This window comes from Haliotis rubra, unplaced genomic scaffold (assembly GCF_003918875.1).
Source record: "Haliotis rubra isolate DU_JTF1 unplaced genomic scaffold, ASM391887v1 Scf455, whole genome shotgun sequence".
NCBI classification, from domain to species: domain Eukaryota; kingdom Metazoa; phylum Mollusca; class Gastropoda; order Lepetellida; family Haliotidae; genus Haliotis; species Haliotis rubra.
Window position 1 is genome coordinate 547,555 of NW_025767141.1, and position 19,749 is coordinate 567,303.

General features: G+C 38.4%; 2 protein-coding genes across 3 annotated transcripts in view; both read left to right on the forward strand.

Annotated features, from left to right (window-relative positions):
- The first annotated feature begins 240 nt into the window (after positions 1-240).
- On the forward strand, positions 241-19,318 carry LOC124290012 (coiled-coil domain-containing protein 180-like). Of its 2 annotated transcripts, XM_046726690.1 has the most exons (12): positions 241-529; positions 2,563-2,756; positions 3,116-3,204; positions 3,417-3,474; positions 3,771-3,822; positions 5,083-5,187; positions 5,954-6,088; positions 7,849-7,944; positions 8,973-9,136; positions 17,078-17,197; positions 18,891-18,970; positions 19,253-19,318. In XM_046726690.1, the coding sequence occupies exons 1-12, from the start codon at positions 443-445 to the stop codon at positions 19,288-19,290; spliced, it is 1,218 nt and encodes a 405-aa protein (XP_046582646.1). In that variant the 5' UTR covers positions 241-442; the 3' UTR covers positions 19,291-19,318. The 2 variants fall into 2 exon arrangements, with proteins under 2 accessions (XP_046582646.1, XP_046582647.1); XM_046726691.1 differs by lacking the exons at positions 17,078-17,197; positions 18,891-18,970; positions 19,253-19,318 and adding an exon at positions 15,589-15,862.
- A 33-nt stretch (positions 19,319-19,351) lies between these two features.
- The window catches only part of LOC124290011 (coiled-coil domain-containing protein 180-like), a 66,612-nt gene continuing 66,214 nt past the window's right edge, over positions 19,352-19,749 (forward strand). The window contains exon 1 of the mRNA XM_046726689.1: positions 19,352-19,390. Within this exon, the coding sequence (XP_046582645.1) occupies positions 19,352-19,390 (39 nt within the window). The remainder of the gene's footprint in view (positions 19,391-19,749) is intronic.

A 19,749-nucleotide genomic window follows, 5' to 3' on the forward strand; every position in this document is an offset into this window, starting at 1 on the left:
ACATAATATCCCTTCATAATGAATCTGTATTCTTGTTCAGAAATACGACGTATCTACAGTCACATACAGTAGATATGGAGAAAGAGTACAATGAATACAAGAAATCAAGGAAATTAAGTACTTTGAAGTATATTTATATTATGCTGTTGCTTGCGGTTAATGGTAGTCCGGTTTCATCTATGCCTGTTCTGCCCGGGTCTTAATAACAAAGTCTCGCGAGATTTCATGTTGCCGTGGGGACAGCGGAAGTGTCAATATGGCGCCGATAATTTGTAAACATGAAATGATGCTATAGATGCAGGTTCTCGTTGGCGTCTTAGACACGTGTTCTTAAGTAATTGTTAGTGATGTGAATTATTAAAATATATTAGGGGCTAATTAAAAATATAGGTATTAAACGGTCCCAAACTCTTATCGGCTGTAGTCGGAGATACTAAACAAGATGCCGACTGATCTGAAGATGGCAGAAACTAGAGCAATTCGCGTTGTGCCAAGCGGAAAGGTTTACCGTCAGATGTTTGATGCTCAGGTAAGATTAGTTTCCCAATAAAATTATTGGGTTTTTTTTAGTACCGAGTAAACTGTTCCAAATAGTTATAGAAGTTTCTATCCTCGTGATATGTGCTACCAATAAATTCTAAATATTAGCTAGTTCTGCTGAGGTCATTCATTTACTTATTGTTTTGGTCAGTTTGTATAACATTTGAATAAGATGTGTGAATAGTTAAGGACTTCCTATTATATATAGCTGACATTTACATACTGATGCTGTTATGTTCTCAATCCCATCTATTAGATATAATAACATGACGCACAGAAACAATTCTAAGAAATTCAGGAAATGATTTATCATGGGACCCTCTATTATCGCGGTAGTTAATGTTGTCGCCATCGGGATTATGAACGGCTACTGACATTTAGCTTTTTATATATATTTTCAGTTGACTGATGTTTAATCTTCATTTTTGTCACAAATAATGTGACACATAGTCGCAACTCGTTTAATACCATTGCGGCAATTCCGATTCTCTCGTTTCACCCGGGAAATTGAAGCAACTCTCTATTATCGCGGTATTGCTATTTTCTTACTATGGCACGCGGTACAAGCAGATGACACTGTGAAACGTTTACTAAGACAAGTAACAAATCTAAATAGTTTGATCATTAAAAAATATTTAGGAATTTCATTCACATTAATAATATCATCATGTTTTTAACCCAAACATCTGAGACTTCTATTCATTTGGATACAAGGTAACAATAACATTACAAGATATTGTTTTTCCGCCTTAAAACGTAGGATACAAGTTGCTGCTGTGTGGAGAGTGAAGTTGCATAATACGTCACTTCCTGTTATATTTTTAGCACAGAAAATATGCAAATGACCTTATAGTTGTCACAGGATTACTCTTGACAAAGTTTGTTTTGATTCATGCTAGATGTAATGGCAGTAGGGGTCATACTAGTTTCAAAATGTTCTAGAACTTACTGAAAAGATGAATGCTTTACTATTTCTACGATTAGACATGACATTCCAAATGAAATAAATGACTTTTTCAAGAGCGATGAATATATTTACGTAATTTGCATATGTAAACAGCCGATGCGGGCCGTGGTGTTTCTGCTTTCCCGATGTTTTCGCGTGCCGCAATAACAGAGGGCCCGCGATAATAGAGAGTCCCAGTATACAATCAAAACATGTCTCAGAAAATAGTCCTTAATCTAGATTGTTCAAACTGTTGGTGATGAGTATCTGAAATGTCTGACACCTGTATCTGAAGATTTATTGAATAAAATTTATGTTCGACCCAACTTTATCTAGGTACACATTAAGATCAAAATCTCATCCATAAATTTATCAAAGCTGAATTATACATATATGTGCATTCATCAGTCATAATATTTAAATTCTCAGATCTGTATCATAACTTTTAATATGGATGATGAGCAAATGATCTTGGAGTACTCTTAGTTTGATGACATCAAAACCCAGAAAGCATGACAAATAACAGTATTGTATAACAGGCAATGATTTTAACATGTTTATCAGTGGTGTCAAAAAGTAAGCATGGTGACAGACAGCTGTCTACATTCATAAACCAGTACTAAGCAGAATTTTACACGTTTTGTGAAATGCTTGACTTAGCATACGTATATGTATAAAAAGAGTAAAAAAAACTACATTCTTCATCATTTTCATTGAGAATAGTATATAATGTTTTGTTAAAGTTGAAAACAAATTCATGTGATTAACTGCCTTACGTAACTTGTAACTTAGTTGTATATTATGATGTATATTCATGAATACTTTTCCATGGTTATGTGTAGGCGGGTATATTTTCCTTTGTTTTGTGGGGCATTTTTATGGCTTTTCACTCAATCAACCATGATAACCTGTATTGTATTTGAATCTAGGAAGTCACTCATTATTTAGCTGTTAACTTTACAGTTACATAAGACTTGGTTTCAGTTCAGGTCAAGGGCACCAAGTCTCTCAGATTTGTACTTAAACACTAATTACATCATGATAAAAAATTTCACATATCTGTTTGCTGTCCCCAGGTACAACTTAACAAGAGTCTGAGCAGTGTTCAGAGGAAAGAGCGTATACCGCATCCCCCGAGAGAGGGCACAGGAATCCCTACAGTGCACTTGAGTCGTGATGAAACACAACACGGTATACTTGCAGATCGACAGAAGACCTGGGTGGAGAGCTTCCCAAATGATCCACATATGGAAAACCCTGTTCTTTACAAGTGAGGAAATGACTTTTCAACATTGAACTGGTGTTTGCTTCAGACATCAAAACTTTTGACAGGACAAAGAAGTAACTGGATAATAGATACATGCAGTCTTGAGTCATTCATTGTGATGCTCTGGTAACTGTAAATACTTTATGTATACTGACACCATTAGTCCAGCTAGTCTGCAGATTTTACAGACTAGTGCTGTGTGTAAATTCACTAGATTTGGGAATAACACAACCAGAACATACTAGTCTTGGAAACTTGTATCCATGTTACCTCTAATGCATTTGGCCAGTTTGTTGGTATTCAATTTCTTGTCATGTAAATGAAACTTCCAGCGATGTAGGAAATATTGTTTTTAATTTCAGACAATTCACAGAGTTTGTAAATGCTCGCCGTAAGGAAACAGATGGAAGCTTGGCCAGTAAAGAAGTCCGAGGATTACCAGATGTTGTCGGTGAGATTGCCTCTCAGTAGTACTTTGGTAATAGGTAAAGCTGTTTTTCAGCTACATTTACACTTTCAGCACTGACTACATGTTACACATAAAAAAACCAACCAGTTTAATCCTTCTTCGAAAGTGCCATTTTGAAGTTGGAGTCCAGTTTAATCCTGAACGTGTCATCATTTGTAAACACATTTCTATCAACATGATATTTGTTCCATCAGTGCCAGCGAAGGAGGAGTCTGACATCATTGAAAGAATATCAGCCAGCAGGAAGGAGAGGTGAGACTGAAGCCATGCTGTGTGCTGAGGCAATAGAAAGTTTGAAAAGACAGTGCAGTGGACAGCTTAATGTTTTCATATACTGTCTAATTAAAACTTTGCTGAAGTTTTAACTTGGTTTCTGGAGCATCAATGCCTGTATGGACCGAACAGGAATGTTTTTCTGACACTGTGAGATAAATACTGTGGTGTTTTAGTGCATGGTTAAATCTGTATTTGAAGGACTAGCTTGTACTCGCTGCAGGTTGTAGATATATGGTAAGTTGTTTGTTCTGATATCGACTGATGTATTGCAGACATGAAGCAGCTGTGGAGGACATGCGCCAGGAGCTGAGCGTCATCAGCGCTGTAAGTACCATCACTAGTACTGCAGCAGTATTTGGATAGACCGCTTGTCAGTGATAACATTTAGATATCTGAAGCAGGGTTTTACCTTGACTCACAAACATGGTGGTCCCAGGGACCCCAATTATTAGTTTTAAGGGTCCTTGCAGGCATTATGAGGGTCCTATGAAGTAACAGTGAAGAGGACTGTACGTTTGGATAATTTATTTAGAGTCTTGAGAGATCATTGATCTTGTGGATAATAGTCATGACTGATGATTGAAATGATGCCACGTAACTGCTCTAAAAGAAACAACCAAACAATTAGCAAAGTCATCGATGTGTTGTGGGTACAATAAATAATATTGTGCATCCCTCTGGAGACAGTGAAATTGTATTCTGTGTCCATTCTCTACATCTGTGTGTACTGGACACACACTTGTGGGTCGCATCAAACCCTGCAGTAGTGATTTCTTGTGCTGGTTATTGCTTACACTATGCAGATCGATAATCGGAGCTCATAATCAATCAATAATCAACTGTAATTGTAAGCCCCACCACAAAACTCATGTGGGCAATAACATGACATGATCATAGCACTGTGAAAACAGGCACCAAGTAATATCATATCATGATCAAGAATCAAGATGATTGAGGATACATCAGGTTGAGAAATGTGCGCAAGTATGTTGTTTTCATTGCAGCTTTACAAGTCAGGAAACTGTATCAGTTGTTTATGTCTTGATGTAACAAACATAACAACAAGAAAAAATTTTACTTTCTAAAGTTAATTTGATGGTTTATTTTGAATGAATATCAAACTCTTCGATAATCGCTGATGCAAGGACTAGTGATTTTACTGTCCATGTATGACACATGGGATACATCCCTACTTAGATGTTGTCCACATTCCATCGGACCTTCCCCAATGTACAGACTTCTCAAAGTTATTTGTTGAATGGAAATCTGCTGTAATGTCTGGTATTAGAATGTTGAAATGTTTCATTTCTGTATCCAATTTAGTGTTAATGTTCTTTTAGAACTATGTCGATTTTACTAAAGACTCTTTCTATCTCTGCTTCTTCACCAAGCTCGTTTTCGTCCCTACATGGGTTTATTTATTTTGGGGGTTTGGATGATGGCAGAGAACTCCTTTTGTTTCAGTCTACTTGATATGGACCATCAATTGCTGATTGCAAACTCCAGCATTCATAAATTGAGTCTGCTGATACCTATTTCATATTTCTACGACAGATTATTACCTCAGTTTCTCTTCCATATCAGGAGCTGGAGCCTCGTGTCCTTGAGCTGAGTGACATAACCTTGGCCAGACTGGAAGAGGATGATGGAGAAGTTGCCAAACTGTTAGCTACTATTGAGAAGGATGAGGTTTGTTATGTGTCCTGGTATTGCTTGCAATGTAACATAATAATGGGTTAAAGTAATGCTGCAATTGGAAATCTTTACCCTGAAGACAAATTTGCCAGTGCCTCACGATGGTTGTCAGGGCTGAGTGAGTGATTGAGTGAGAGAGGGATTTAAGGCCACTTTGAAATGTATTCCATTGTCACTATTCTGTACAAGATTTACCAGATACATAAGTTGACATACCTAAGAATCATTAAGTAAGGGACATGAGCCTCTGGTATTATTGTAATTCGGTATGATATCTGTTGTGTGTTGGCAACATGTACAGGATGTTTTTGACCTATAAGTCACAATCAAAATGCTTTTCAAAATATGTACCGGTACATTGTTTATTTTAAATAATCCCCCCAAACCATTTTTGTACATCACTTTACAGCATTAGACAATTTTACATATCTCCGCCATGATATTGCTGGAATATTGCTAAGAGCGACTTAAAACTCACTAACTAACTAACTAACTAAATATCTCCTGTATATTTTGATGTTTGCATTGCCATATCACTTCCCTGATCACTGATTGGTCAACAGACATGGGCATTGTCGTTAGATATGCATGGACAAATATAACCAAAGCTATCTTACTTTAGACAGTATTTTACTTTAAAAAAGCAATTTAGGTTGAACAATGTCACCAAATAACCATCCAAGTAGTAATCTCTTTGTGGTAAACCCGAGTCAGTGTGAGTGAAAACATTCCAGCGATGTGGCAACATTGTATTTTTCAGGATTTAAAACTCTTCAGCCTGGAGGACCTGTTCAAGCTGTGGGAAGATGTCCAGCATCACACCCCAGTCAGACAGACCTGGATCACGGAGCTTGACCACATGCTGCAGAAGATAGAGGATGACAGGATGGACATGGTGTGTATCTCGTGTTGTAGCTCAGGTTATGGCTCACTTTATATGTAGCTCAGGTTATAGCTCACTTTATATGTAGCTCAGGTTATAGCTCACTTTATATGTAGCTCAGGTTATAGCTCACTTTATATGTAGCTCAGGTTATAGCTCACTTTATATGTAGCTCAGGTTATAGCTAACTTTTATATTAGCTCAGGTTATAGCCAACTTTATGTGTAGCTCAGGTTATAGCTCACTTTATATGTAGCTCAGGTTATAGCTCACTTTATATGTAGCTCAGGTTATAGCTCACTTTATATGTAGCTCAGGTTATAGCTAACTTTATATGTAGCTCAGGTTATAGCTCACTTTATATGTAGCTCAGGTTATAGCTCACTTTATATGTAGCTCAGGTTATAGCTCACTTTATATGTAGCTCAGGTTATAGCTCACTTTATATGTAGCTGAGGTTATAGCTCACTTTATATGTAGCTCAGGTTATAGCTCACTTTATATGTAGCTCAGGTTATAGCCTCACTTATAGCTCAGGGTTATAGCTCACTTTATATGTAGCTCAGGTTATAGCTCACTTTATATGTAGCTCAGGTTATAGCTCACTTTATATGTAGCTCAGGTTATAGCTCACTTTATATGTAGCTCAGGTTATAGCTCACTTTATATGTAGCTCAGGTTATAGCTCACTTTATATGTAGCTCAGGTTATAGCTCACTTTATATGTAGCTCAAGTTACAGCTCACTTTATAGCTCATTTTACATGTAGCTCAGGTTATAGCTCACTTTATATGTAGCTCAGGTTATAGCTCACTTTATGTGTAGCTCAGGTTATAGCTCACTTTATATGTAGCTCAGGTTATAGCTCACTTTATATGTAGCTGAGGTTATAGCTCACTTTATATGTAGCTGAGGTTATAGCTCACTTTATATGTAGCTGAGGTTATAGCTCACTATATATGTAGCTCAGGTTGTATGTAGCTGAGGTTATAGCTCACTTTATATGTAGCTCAGTTTATTGCTTAGTTTATATGTAGCGCAGGTTATGGGTTACTTTATATGTAGCACTGGTTATAGCTCACTTTATATGTAGCTCAGGTTATAGCTAATTTTATTTGTAGCTCAGGTTATAGCTCACTTCATATGTGGCTCAGGTTCCAGCTCACTTTATATGTAGCTCAGGTTATGGCTCAATTTGTATGTAGCTCAGGTTATAGCTCACTTTATATGTAGCTCTGGTTATAGCTCACTTTATATGTACCTCAAGTTATAGCTAACTTTGTATATAGCTGAGGTTATAGCTTACTTCATGTGTAGCTCATGTTCTAACTCACTTTATATGTAGCTGAGGTTATAGCTTTACATGAGAATAGCTCACTTCTCTAAGCTCTGTCTGTATAGATAACTGAAACATGCAGAAACTCAATCTTATAGCTCACTTTATATGTAGCTCACGCTATAGCTAGGTTTTAAGAATTGTGTAGATTGATGTGACAGTTTCCTTGATATGGGTAAGAAACGTCTCAGTGTTCAGTGTGTCATAACTGAACAATGCTGGAATATGGTCGCATGTATGGTACTTTTTAGTTTGTGAAACGGTAGCTGTTGTTCAGCCTGATTCACATTCCACATAGACACCTTAACGCTACCATTGTCGTAACTCCTAATTATTATCCTAGATTATAATTTTGGTATCTCTAAGACTGAATGCATGCAATGGTCCCTGTTTGTAATGCAAGCCATGGTAACAGTGTTGTTCCTTGTATTCACAGATTCAGAGTGTGTTCCAGTCATATTCCAAGAGTCTGGAAAAAATAGCTCACCTAATGTCCCCAGACCTGCAGAGGTTTCTGGACAAGGAATCACAGGTAATAGGATGTCTCAAGTGTACCCAGTCTTCAGTAAGGCCGAAAAAATCCAGTCTCATTAAAATCAGATCTTTTACTGATGCCTCTCTCCTCTCTGCATGAACTGAACTTTCTTGAAAGTCTGTCAGCATTGATCTAAATCTTTGGTAAGAGTGAGTGAGTTTAGTTTTACGCTGCTTTTAGCAATATTCCAGCAATATCTTAGCGGGGGGCACCAGAAATGGGCTTCACCCATTTACCTCATGTGGGTCTGTGGTAAGAGTGGGTGAAGCATTACGAGCAGTGAATGTGATATCTGTATCTTGAAAGCTAACAAAAGATGTTGAATGTTTGAATGTCAATAACACAGTCACACAATAATATAGTTCTAGATATTATGTACACTGTGTTGTTGCTGAAATCTGTGACAACCTCGCCCAATGGGCATTCCCATCAACACAATATCTTCGGTATGTATCGTTTCCTTGTGTTGAAATCAAAATGTTTGAAACAGTTACAAGGCCTAAAAAAATATGTTGTGGTTCCGATTACCCGACCGACCCTTGAATTCTGGTGCAGACCCTAATTTTTAAGCGGTATGAATAACATAAGCTTTTAGATACCATTGTTTTTTCCCGGCACCGACAGACATCGGTCATTCTGATAGAGAAAGTCGACATGATGGCCGCAAGCTTGATTAAATAAACAATTACACATTGATAAATGTGTTATTAGTTTGTACTTTACGTCTAAATAAATATGTGCAAAAAAATATTCCTACCTACCTACACTAAATTAAAAAAATCGGAACCACAACAATTTTTTTATTTGGCCTAAAGAAGAAAAGCTAAATGATTTTAGAAATTGACATCTCATCGGCTCAAGAAGCCAACGTCCTTCATTTTCATTAGGTGATATGGAGGCTGTCAAATTCACTTTGGGTTCACAAAACACCAACTTCTTTGAAGTGGTTATCATACATATCCAGGGTAGATTGGTCATTGGTTTCATTCAAAGATTCACTTCTACTCTCTGAATATTTCCTTCAGACGATCAACCAGACCATGCTGAGCAACAAGCGAGCATATGCAGATCTGAATGTCCGTCTCCTTTCTTCCGACATTGAGCGAGAGAAGATGCAACATTCAACATGGCGGAGACGTGTTGAGGACTGGAAGAGGCTCAACATTGATCTTGCTGTCGCCAAATTTCAGTGAGTTGTGTGATTGTATCATAGTCCAACCTCTAAGGCTGTGCAATATTACCGGTAAACCAATAAATACCGGTACAGTATCTCACAATACGATTATTGCGATTTGGTTCAGATTCTGCAATATATTGGGTCATCCAGAATTAGCTCCCTTTGAATTATCTGCCCTTGATTGCCACAGCAACAAAATGTGCTCTAAAAGTATCAAATATGCATTTATTTCTGTTGGTTTCATGCAACATTTTACAAGTGGAAGTGTCTTTATATTGTATAATGACACTCTAGTCAAGAATCTTACTAATATATTGGATGTCACATAAGATTTTAAGCTCAAGTAGTTCACCTAAATCATTTTTTTGTTTTCATTTTGCAATAGCTCATGTAAACACATGTTTATATTGGAGTTGAATCTGAATGAATCACTGACATACAGTAGCAATAATTACATACTGCTTTGAAATGCATTCTGTTAAAGAAAACAACGCTGATAATGAAAATCATGTTATACTATTAAATTTATCATTATGTTCGCAAAACTTTGTTGCAGTGCAGTACTTCAATTAAACATTCTACACTAATGCTCTATTTCATTTACATTTATCTGTAAACCATTGGCATACAGCCATACACAATGGGGATGGGGAGCCTGAAAGTATGGTGTAACAGCAACTAAGAAGACGATGTCGCACACAGAGAGCTATTATGAATTAATGATGTACACGCTTTGGCAGAAACCTTCCAGTGAATATATCACAATATGTATTGCAATATCTCTTACATTATTGCAATATATCGCAATATGAGAATCAGGGCAATATCCAGCCCTACCAACCTCGTTACAAGAAGTGTCAAAATCTGTAAAATATCACTTGTATCAAATACACTTGTATCCAGGGATCTGGGAGCCCTGTCATCTAAGGTGCCACAATTCACTGTACAAACCTATCCTCCTGGTTTGAATCCCAGTTTTCCAGATTGTGTTTCTAGGTTTGTGAGCGCCCTACCTGTGATTGTGGGTTATCTCGGGAACATCTGAAACATGCATCACTTTAGCTTCCCTCTCACACTAAGCTGATACACCGAGACATGGCTGGAATGTTGTGAAATCATACTATCTATCCCCTGATACAGCGGTTTAAACATTGCTGATTGTGTCTGTGGATAGAGAATTCTGGACATAAGTACTTGAATCATAGCTCCCATTGAAACTGTATTTGGGAGTTAACTGTGTTCACTGTTTTCATGATGGCAAATTCATTGTTGGAGATGAATTATTGATCAAATACATGATTCTCAATGATTCATGAATAATCTTCAACAATCATCTGATAAGGTTACCTGTGAAGGTCCGGGTTAGAATATTGATCTTCAGTAACCCATGCTTGTCGTAAGAGGCGACTAACGGGATCAGGTGGTCAGGCTCGCTGATTTGGTTGACACGTCATCGGTTCCTAATTGCGCAGATCGATGCTCATGCTGTTGATCACTGGATTGTCTGGCCCAGACTCGATTGTTTACAGACTGCCGCCATATGGCTGGAATATTGCTGAGTGTGGCATAAAACTCAGCTCACTCACTCACTCATCTGAAAAGGCCACCTAACATAATTCTTGGATATTCTTCCACATTTTCAAAGACAGAGTTGTGAGCATTTTATCATCAATATATATTTCTTCTAACAAACTGTTACGGCTCTCTCTGTGATGTATTAACTGTTGAAGGGTTAGATTCCCATGAAGCATGAGTGCTGGTAGGACCATGTCTATGGTGTATTTCATCAAATATAGAAAACTGAATGCACATGGTGACATTGTTTGACTGCAGCAATAACAGCTGATGACTAGGAATAGCAAGTAGTTATGGATGATCAACTTCTGTATTGTACAAAACCGACATTTCGGTGTGGACACTTTTACTGTTTTCAAGCATGCTATACCGAATGTCACTTTTGTACAATAAAGAAGTTGATCATCCATAAAGACTTGTCATTCCTATTACTTACAACTTCAAAAATACCTCATAAACAGTCCAAAGGATGACTAGTTTCCCAGTAACACGATGCTGATGAAAATCTCATGATCAAATTCTTTTGGCCCAACAGTTCATACTTAATCAAGCCAGTTGTGTCCACATCACATTTCTATTATTTTCAACAGCATTTTATACTTCAGTTCAGTTAATTATTACTCAGCAGTCATTATTTTGTATTTGTCTTTGCCTGTGTCAGTTACTCATGCATGTGTTTATGTTTCACAGATCTTGTCCCTAAATTCTAAATTTATATCAAATACCCTTTGTGTTATGTTATACCAAAGCTCTTATTTTACAAACCCGTGAAGATCCGTGTTTGAATTGATCTTCAGTAACCCATGCTTGTCGTAAGAGGCAACTAACGGCATCGGCTCCCAATTGCGCAGATCAATGCTCAAGCTGTTGCACTTAATCACTTGATTGTCAGGTCCAGACTCGATTATTTACAGACTGCCGCCATGTAGCTGGAATATTGCTGAGTGCGGCGTAAAAGTAAACTCACTCACTCTTATTTTACACTTTAGATAATGTTAGTGTCAGTGCTGGCACATGTCTCAAGAGGTCAGATCAGTTACATTTCTTATTTCTTAATGTGGACAATGATTTCATGAGAAACACATGGCATGAAGAATTTTTATGTTCTTTTTATCCGTAGATAGAGGGGCCGTACCATAGAGGGGCAAAATAATGGCACTCATCTCATCATGGTTGATTCCAGGATAATTAAGTGGGATGTCTGTTTCTAACATTCCTGTCTTATAAGTTGTTGCGTGTTAAAGTCGGAGGTCAGTTTCTAATATTGCTGTCTTATAAGTTGTTGCATGTTAAAGTCGGAGGTCAGTTTCTAATACAGCTGTCTCATAAGTTTGTAATTTAGCTGTCTCATCAGTTCTCTTGTGTAAAAGTCGGAGGTCAGCTTGTAATTATGTCATAAGTTGGCATGTGTTAAAGTCAGAGGTCAGCATGTAATGTAGCTGTCTCATAAGTTGGTGTGTGTTAAAGTCGGAGGTCAGCTTGTAATGTAGTTATCTCATAATTTGGTACGTGTTAAAGTCAGAGGTCAGCTTGTAATGTAGCTGTCTCATCAGTTGTCGTGTGTTAAAGTCAGAGGTCAGCTTGTAATGTAGCTGTCTCATCAGTTGTCGTGTGTTAAAATCAGAGGTCAGCTTGTAATGTAGCTGTCTCATCAGTTGTCGCGTGTTAAAGTCAGAGGTCAGCTTGTAATGTAGCTGTCTCATCAGTTGGCGTGTGTTAAAGTCAGAGGTCAGCTTGTAATGTAGCTGTCTCATCAGTTGGCGTGTGTTAAAGTCGGAGGTCAGCTTGTAATGTAGCTGTCTCATCAGTTGGCGTGTGTTAAAGTCAGAGGTCAGCTTGTAATGTAGCTGTCTCATCAGTTGTCGTGTGTTAAAGTCAGAGGTCAGCTTGTAATGTAGCTGTCCCATCAGTTCAGTTGTCGTAATGTTAAAGTCAGAGGTCAGCTTGTAATGTAGCTGTCTCATTAGTTGTCGTGGTGTTAAAGTCAGAGGTCAGCTTGTAATGTAGCTGTCTCATCAGTTGTCGCGTGTGTTAAAGTCAGAGGTCAGCTTGTAATGTAGCTGTCTCATCAGTTGGCGTGTGTTAAAGTCAGAGGTCAGCTTGTAATGTAGCTGTCTCATCAGTTGGCGTGTGTTAAAGTCAGAGGTCAGCTTGTAATGTAGCTGTCTCATCAGTTGGCATGTGTTAAAGTCAGAGGTCAGCTTGTAATGTAGCTGTCTCATCAGTTGTCGTGTGTTAAAATCAGAGGTCAGCTTGTAATGTAGCTGTCTCATCAGTTGTCGTTGTGTTAAAGTCAGAGGTCAGCTTGTAATGTAGCTTGTCTCATTAGTTGGCGCTTGTAATGTGTTAAAATCGGTGTTAAAGTCAGAGGTCAGCTTGTAATGTAGCTGTCTCATCAGTTGGCGTGGTTAAAGTCAGAGGTCAGCTTGTAATGTAGCTGTCTCATCAGTTGTCGGTGTTAAAGTCAGAGGTCAGCTTGTAATGTAGCTGTCTCATCAGTTGTCGTATCAAGTCAGGGTCAGCTTTGTAATGTAGCTGTCCAAGTCGCAGTGTTAAAGTCAGAGGTCAGCTTGTAATGTAGCTGTCTCATCAGTTGGCGTGTGTTAAAGTCAGAGGTCAGCTTGTAATGTAGCTGTCTCATCAGTTGGCGTGTGTTAAAATCAGAGGTCAGCTTGTAATGTAGCTGTCTCATCAGTTGTCGTGTGTTAAAATCAGAGGTCAGCTTGTAATGTAGCTGTCTCATCAGTTGTCGGTGGTGTTAAAATCAGCTTGTAGGTCAGCTTTGTAATGTAGCTTGTCTCTCATTGGTTGTGCGTGTTAAAATCATGAGGTCAGCTTGTAATGTAGCTGTCTCATCAGTTGGCGTGTTAAAGTCAGAGGTGTTGTAGCTGTCGTATCTCATAGTTGGCGCGTGTTAAAGTGTTCCAGGTCAGCTTGTAATGTAGCTGTCTCATTAGTTGGCGTGGTGTTAAATCAGAGGTCAGCTTGTAATGTAGCTGTCTCATCAGTTGTAATGTGTTAAAATCAGAGGTCAGCTTGTAATGTAGCTGTCTCATCAGTTGTCGTAGGTGTTCAAAGTCAGAGGTCAGCTTGTAATGTAGCTGTCTCATCAGTTGTCGTGTGTTAAAATCAGAGGTCAGCTTGTAATGTAGCTGTCTCATCAGTTGGCGTGTTAAAGTCAGAGGTCAGCTTGTAATGTAGCTGTCTCATCTCAGGTCAGTTGTAATGTAGCTGTCTCATCAGTTGTCGTGTTAAAGTCAGAGGTCAGCTTGTAATGTAGCTGTCTCATCAGTTGTCGTGTGTTAAAAATCAGAGGTCAGCTTGTAATGTAGCTGTCTCATCAGTTGTCGCGGTGTTTAAAATCAGAGGTCAGCTTGTAATGTAGCTGTCTCATCAGTTGTCGCGTGTGAGTCAGCATTGTAAATGTAGCCAGAGGTCAGCTTGTAATGAGGTCAGCTTGTCTGTATCAGTTGGCGGTGTTAAAGTCAGAGGTCAGCTTGTAATGTAGCTGTCTCATCAGTTGGCGTGTGTTAAAAGAGGTCAGTAGGTCATCTTGTAAATAAAGCTGTCTCAGGTCAGTTGTAATGTAGCTGTCATCAGTTGTAGTGTGTTAAAGTCAGAGGTCAGCTTGTAATGTAGCTGTCTCATTAGTTGGCGTGTGTTAAAGTCAGAGGTCAGCTTGTAATGTAGCTGTCTCATCAGTTGTCGTGTGTTAAAGTCAGAGGTCAGCTTGTAATGTAGCTGTCTCATCAGTTGGCGTGTGTTAAAGTCAGAGGTCAGCTTGTAATGTAGCTGTCTCATTAGTTGGCGTGTGTTAAAGTCAGAGGTCAGCTTGTAATGTAGCTGTCTCATCAGTTGTAAATGTAGGCATCAGTTCGTGGTGTTAAAGTCAGAGGTCAGCTTGTAATGTAGCTGTCTCATTAGTTGGCGTGTGTTAAAGTCTCAGCTTTCTCTGTCTCATCAGTTGTCGTTAAAGTCAGAGGTCAGCTTGTAAGCTGTCTCATTAGTTGTCGTAATTAAAGTCAGAGGTCAGCTTGTAATGTTGGTCTCATCAGTTGTCGGTGTTCAAAGTCAGAGGTCAGCTTGTAATGTAGCTGTCTCATCAGTTGGCGGTGTTAAAATCAGAGGTCAGCTTGTAATGTGTCTCATCAGCTGTCTCATCAGTTGCTGCTCATAAGCTTGGCTTGTTAAAGTTGGAGGTCAGTTTCTAATATTGCTGTTTCATAAGCTGTCATGTGTCAAAGTAGGAGGTCAGTTTCTAATATTGCTGTCTCATCAATCTGACCGGTCCCTCTGGTCATGCCTGTGTCTTATTGTGTCTTCAATTTCCTGGCTACAACCAGTGACGTATTACCTTGTCACGACTAGAGAGGCAAAGTGATTGATCAGGTGTCATTGGCTAATTTAGACACATTTGAGACACATTATTTTGATTCTATAATCAGTAGTTTTTTCATTTTTCAATCAGATATAAACTTGTAAACAAAACAAACATATTGTTTGTCTGACCATTACATTCTCTTTATTTCCAATAATATTGACAAGTGCATGTTCAGCATGATCACCAGAGATTGAACACCATATGATTTCCTTGTGAGTTTCTGAAATCCACGTCACTTGTTTGCTGTACAAGACTCGTACATTGCATGTCAGCTGTCTATGTACATCACCACAGCATGGATCACAGCACACAATGTCATCACCAGGTGAGTCCTTATTTTTACAACATATTTATCCTGTATTCATTAAAAACACAGACACTGTTATGCACGGTATTAAGATAAAGTCACAATTTAATTTTGATTTCATGCACAGTTTGGCTAAAACTTGATGTACATAGTTGTCTTGGAGAAGTGAAACTGACATTGTGCATATCATGTCTATTTCAGTTTTCCAGAGACGATTGACAGAGACACCTGGAGACTTTCTGAATACAACCACATCCTACAAAATCTGGAGGAGGACTTGGCAGAAGCAAATGACGAAGAAGAGGAGGAGGAGGATGATAAAGAAGAGGAAGAAGAAGAGACAAACTTTGAAACAGAGAACTAGGAGAAATATATATCCAGCCCTTGTGATAGTTGTACTCTTCACCACAGATGTTGTAGAATAAATTAGATTCCCAAATGTCTTTGTGTTCTTTCTTACTGCAAAATACATCGTGCTTCTCATTGTATGCTGGGGCGGTAGGGTAGCCTAGTGGTTAAAGCGTTGGCTCGTCACGCCAAAGACCCGGGTTCGATTCCCCACATGGGCACAATGTGTTAAGCCCATTTCTGGTGTCCCCCGCCGTGATATTGCTGGAATATTGCTAAAAGCGGCGTAAAACTAAACTCAGTCAGTCAGTCATTGTATGCTAATTAACCCTTTTTTTAAATAGGGTCAGTAGGTTGGAATGAAGTTTGAGATAAACCATTACTTGTCTCACTTGCCTGGTTAATGATAAACATTTGATTTGATTATAGAATTCATCATTTAGAGATGATTCTTTTCAATACATATTTCATTCCAAAGAAAATTTGCATTCAATGAAATAGGAGAAAGGTGTTCAGTTTATTTATTAAGTCCTTCAGTGCTCTTCAGTAAGAGTTTTGTGATGATATCAAGATTTGGTCAAGAAATATGCATGCTACAGCCTTTGCCTTGACTTAGAAAAATGTGATTGGAAAAGTTGGAAGATCAACATCTTCAAAGAAGATAACTACAATGGCTTATAATGTGCATGGGATTAATCATGGCTAAATACATTTGGTCAAGAAATATGCATGCTACAGCCTTTTTTCCTTGACTTAAGAAAAACATGTGATCGGAAATGTTGGAAGATCTCCATCTTCCAAGAAGATAACTACATTGACTTAAGAAAAAAAACATGTGATCGCAGAAAAGCCCACATGTTGGAAGATCAACATCTTCAAAGAAGATAACTACAATGGTTTCATAATGTGCATGGGACTGCACATTTTCCAGCAAGGACTAAAGTACATTCCTTTTAAAGAAATTGCATATATCATCATGATACTTGTCTTTCCATTCGTGATGAAACAATTGAAGAAATATTTTTTTTGGCGAGGCGATTCCGGTGTCGAAGTGGAAAGAAGCCGGATCGTATCTCCATGTAGAGTCAAAGCTCAAGATGAAACTATTAAAATGTTGCAGTTTCATAGTTTTTCGTGCATGGTTTTACTGTTTCAGTGTAGCGAGGTAATGTGTTTATGTTATATTCTGCGTTTTTCTGCACAGTGGGAAAGTTTTCTTTGGTAGGCCTGATAATGTGCATGGGATTAATCATGGCTAAATATTTCTGTTGATGTTTGTATGTTGTTCTATGCTATATAGTTATATTCCCTACTTGAGGATGATGTGTACCTCTTGCTTCAGGAAGTACATGAACAGTGATGCTGTGGCCAATCCTCCCGGAGTAGAGAAGGTGTTCGAGTTCATGGTTGCAGAGCAGTCAATCATAAGCGCCAAGAGACTTGAACTCATCGAGTCGATCGGGTCAGTGAAAACAACTTGCCAAACTTTCTCTGGACTAATGTTCACTTACAAAATGATCATGGTAGTGTTCAATATACAGTCATGTCAACAATTACAATTATAGTGGAGTCATTACAATATTTTGAACCATGTCTTGTACATATGATGACCAGGTGGGTATGTTTTGTTATAAAGTAGTGAAAAAATCCAAATGTGCCAGTTATGTTAACTGGTAGTATTTGCAGAAAATGTTTGTTTGGGGAGAACAGGAGGGGTATTTAACTTGTAATACTAAAATAATTACTGGTTTCAGCATGAAGGTTAAGATAATTTGAGGGTGATATATTTTAACCTCAACTTGTAGTTAGCATCACTGAGCAGGGGGTTACAGGATGCAAATTCCTGCATCCTATACGGGTAAAAGTTTACAACGGAATCAATGAAATTGATTAGCGGGTCCACAAGGATGCAGAAAAAGTCCAAATACTTTTTGTAAAAATTTCGATCAAGTAACAATAAGTTATCATTGAGTCTGGAACGACCCGGGTCATGGTATCATTTGCAGTTTAATTACTGTAACAATGTGATGATCATGATACATGATACAACAACAGTAACTGAATTACAACAATATTACAACATAGTATTAATAATAATAATTAAGTGTCTGGGACCCCCATTTTGTAGTCCAGGACCCCTGAAAATTAAGAGTATGAGTCCCAGGTACCCTCAAATACAGGAATAAAGGTAAATCCCTGGTCTTGATGCTCAAACATATTCTTTGACTTAACAGAATTTGAATTAGATTTACACAAATATATGACATGATAGTCAATTTTCTACACATAAAATATATTCCGGACGTTTAATGGTACATTAAATCTATTTTCACATTGAAACTTTGTAATATGTGTGAACTTTGTGGAGGCTAGGTTATGGCTCCTGCTATGGCTCCAGTTATGGCTCTAGCCCTGGCAGGGGTGGTGGGGTAGCCTAGTGGTTAAAGCGTTGGCTCGTCACGCCGAGGACCCGGGTTCGATTCCCCACATGGGCACAATGTGTTAAGCCCATTTCTGGTGTCCCCCGCCGTGATATTGCTGGAATATTGCTAACAGCGGCGTAAAACTCAACTCAGTCAGTCAGTCTAGCCCTGGCCATTGGTATGGATCCTGCTATAGCTCCCGCTATTGCTATTTGTTTCTGTTACAGGGAGGTGATGTAGCCATATATTGTAAACCAAAAGTCACTGTGTTTTTTCATCTGATTGGCTGAAAAACATGATTGAATGGTATTCGATTCCCAGAAATTGGAAGACTATTCACTGCGTATTGACACATACAAATATCGCACATAATTGTATTGTTGTGTCGTCACCAGTGGTGACGTCATTCAAATCATATTGTGACGTAAAGTCGGAATGACGGCTAAAATGAGCAGTTCCAGATGCTACCATGGGAACCAGCTGAAACGGCCAGCTGATGACACTTCACTGCTGTACCCATACTCGATGTCAATGAGTGCAAACAGCAAAACCCATGTGGGCCTTTTGGTTTACTTTTGTGATTACAATGTCGATAAACATCATGTATTGGCCAATTTACGGGTGTTATTGAGTACTTGAAGCACGGGAATATGAATATCCGTGCTTCAAATAGTCAATAACACACAGAAATTAGCCAACACATGATGTTTATCTCCTAATTGTCTGTTACAGTGAGATGCGGCCTCCCGCTTCCACCAAGACAGCTGTGTATAAGTGGAACCAACAGCTGCAGATAGTTACAGTGGAAATAGGTGGGAGTTCCATGTTTGTTCCTGCCAATGTTGTAGTGGTCATTCTGTCAATGCATCCATTGTTGTGTCAGTAACAGTTGCCTTGCTCCGGCCATTGCTTGTCTTGATCAGTTTAAGTTCATGTTTCTTAGCCTATGGTCAAATTGTCAACATGAAATTGATGATTGTGACTTTTATGATTACCATTCCCTAGATGCTGTCAACCAGATGTGTTTCTTAGCCTATGGTCAAATTGTCAACATGAATTTGATTTTTGTACATTTTATGATGACCATATTGTAGATGCTGTCAACCAGATGCACATGAGCAAGCTTTTATGATGACCATGAGGAGTATGGTCAGAATGTGATGATTGTGCATTTTATGATGACCATATTGTAGATGCCAACCAGATGGAGCACGGAGTATGAGTCAGTCAAGGTATGCTGGAAACACACAAACACAAACAAACACAAACAAACACATAACAAACACCATACTTTTGGCTGGGGAATATTATTGTATGTGTCAGTTAATTTTATATTTTACTGATGACAGATGACAATTTGGGAAAAAAGGCTTTTATCATATCATTATGAAATGTTAGGCTAACAATGCTGTAATTATTTCAGTCATTAAAATATAATAACTGTACTGGTATCAAGGTCAGAATACAAAGTAATATCACCAAATATACCATGAAAAGTACTACTGGGAAGGAAGAAGGGTCATCTTCAGACCCTTTATTATCAGGCACATATTGATAGTTCTGCATATTATCCTTAGCTCAACCAGTGAAC

What these genes read in the sequence shown, in the direction of transcription:
- LOC124290012 (XM_046726690.1), top strand. Translation starts at nt 443, where the DNA reads ATGCCGACTGATCTGAAGATGGCAGAAACTAGAGCAATTCGCGTTGTG. An exon ending in AGGATTACCAGATGTTGTCG is followed by an intron (nt 3,205 to 3,416) that starts GTGAGATTGCCT and finishes TTGTTCCATCAG; the next exon opens with TGCCAGCGAAGGAGGAGTCT. An exon ending in GAACTCATCGAGTCGATCGG is followed by an intron (nt 17,198 to 18,890) that starts GTCAGTGAAAAC and finishes TGTCTGTTACAG; the next exon opens with TGAGATGCGGCCTCCCGCTT.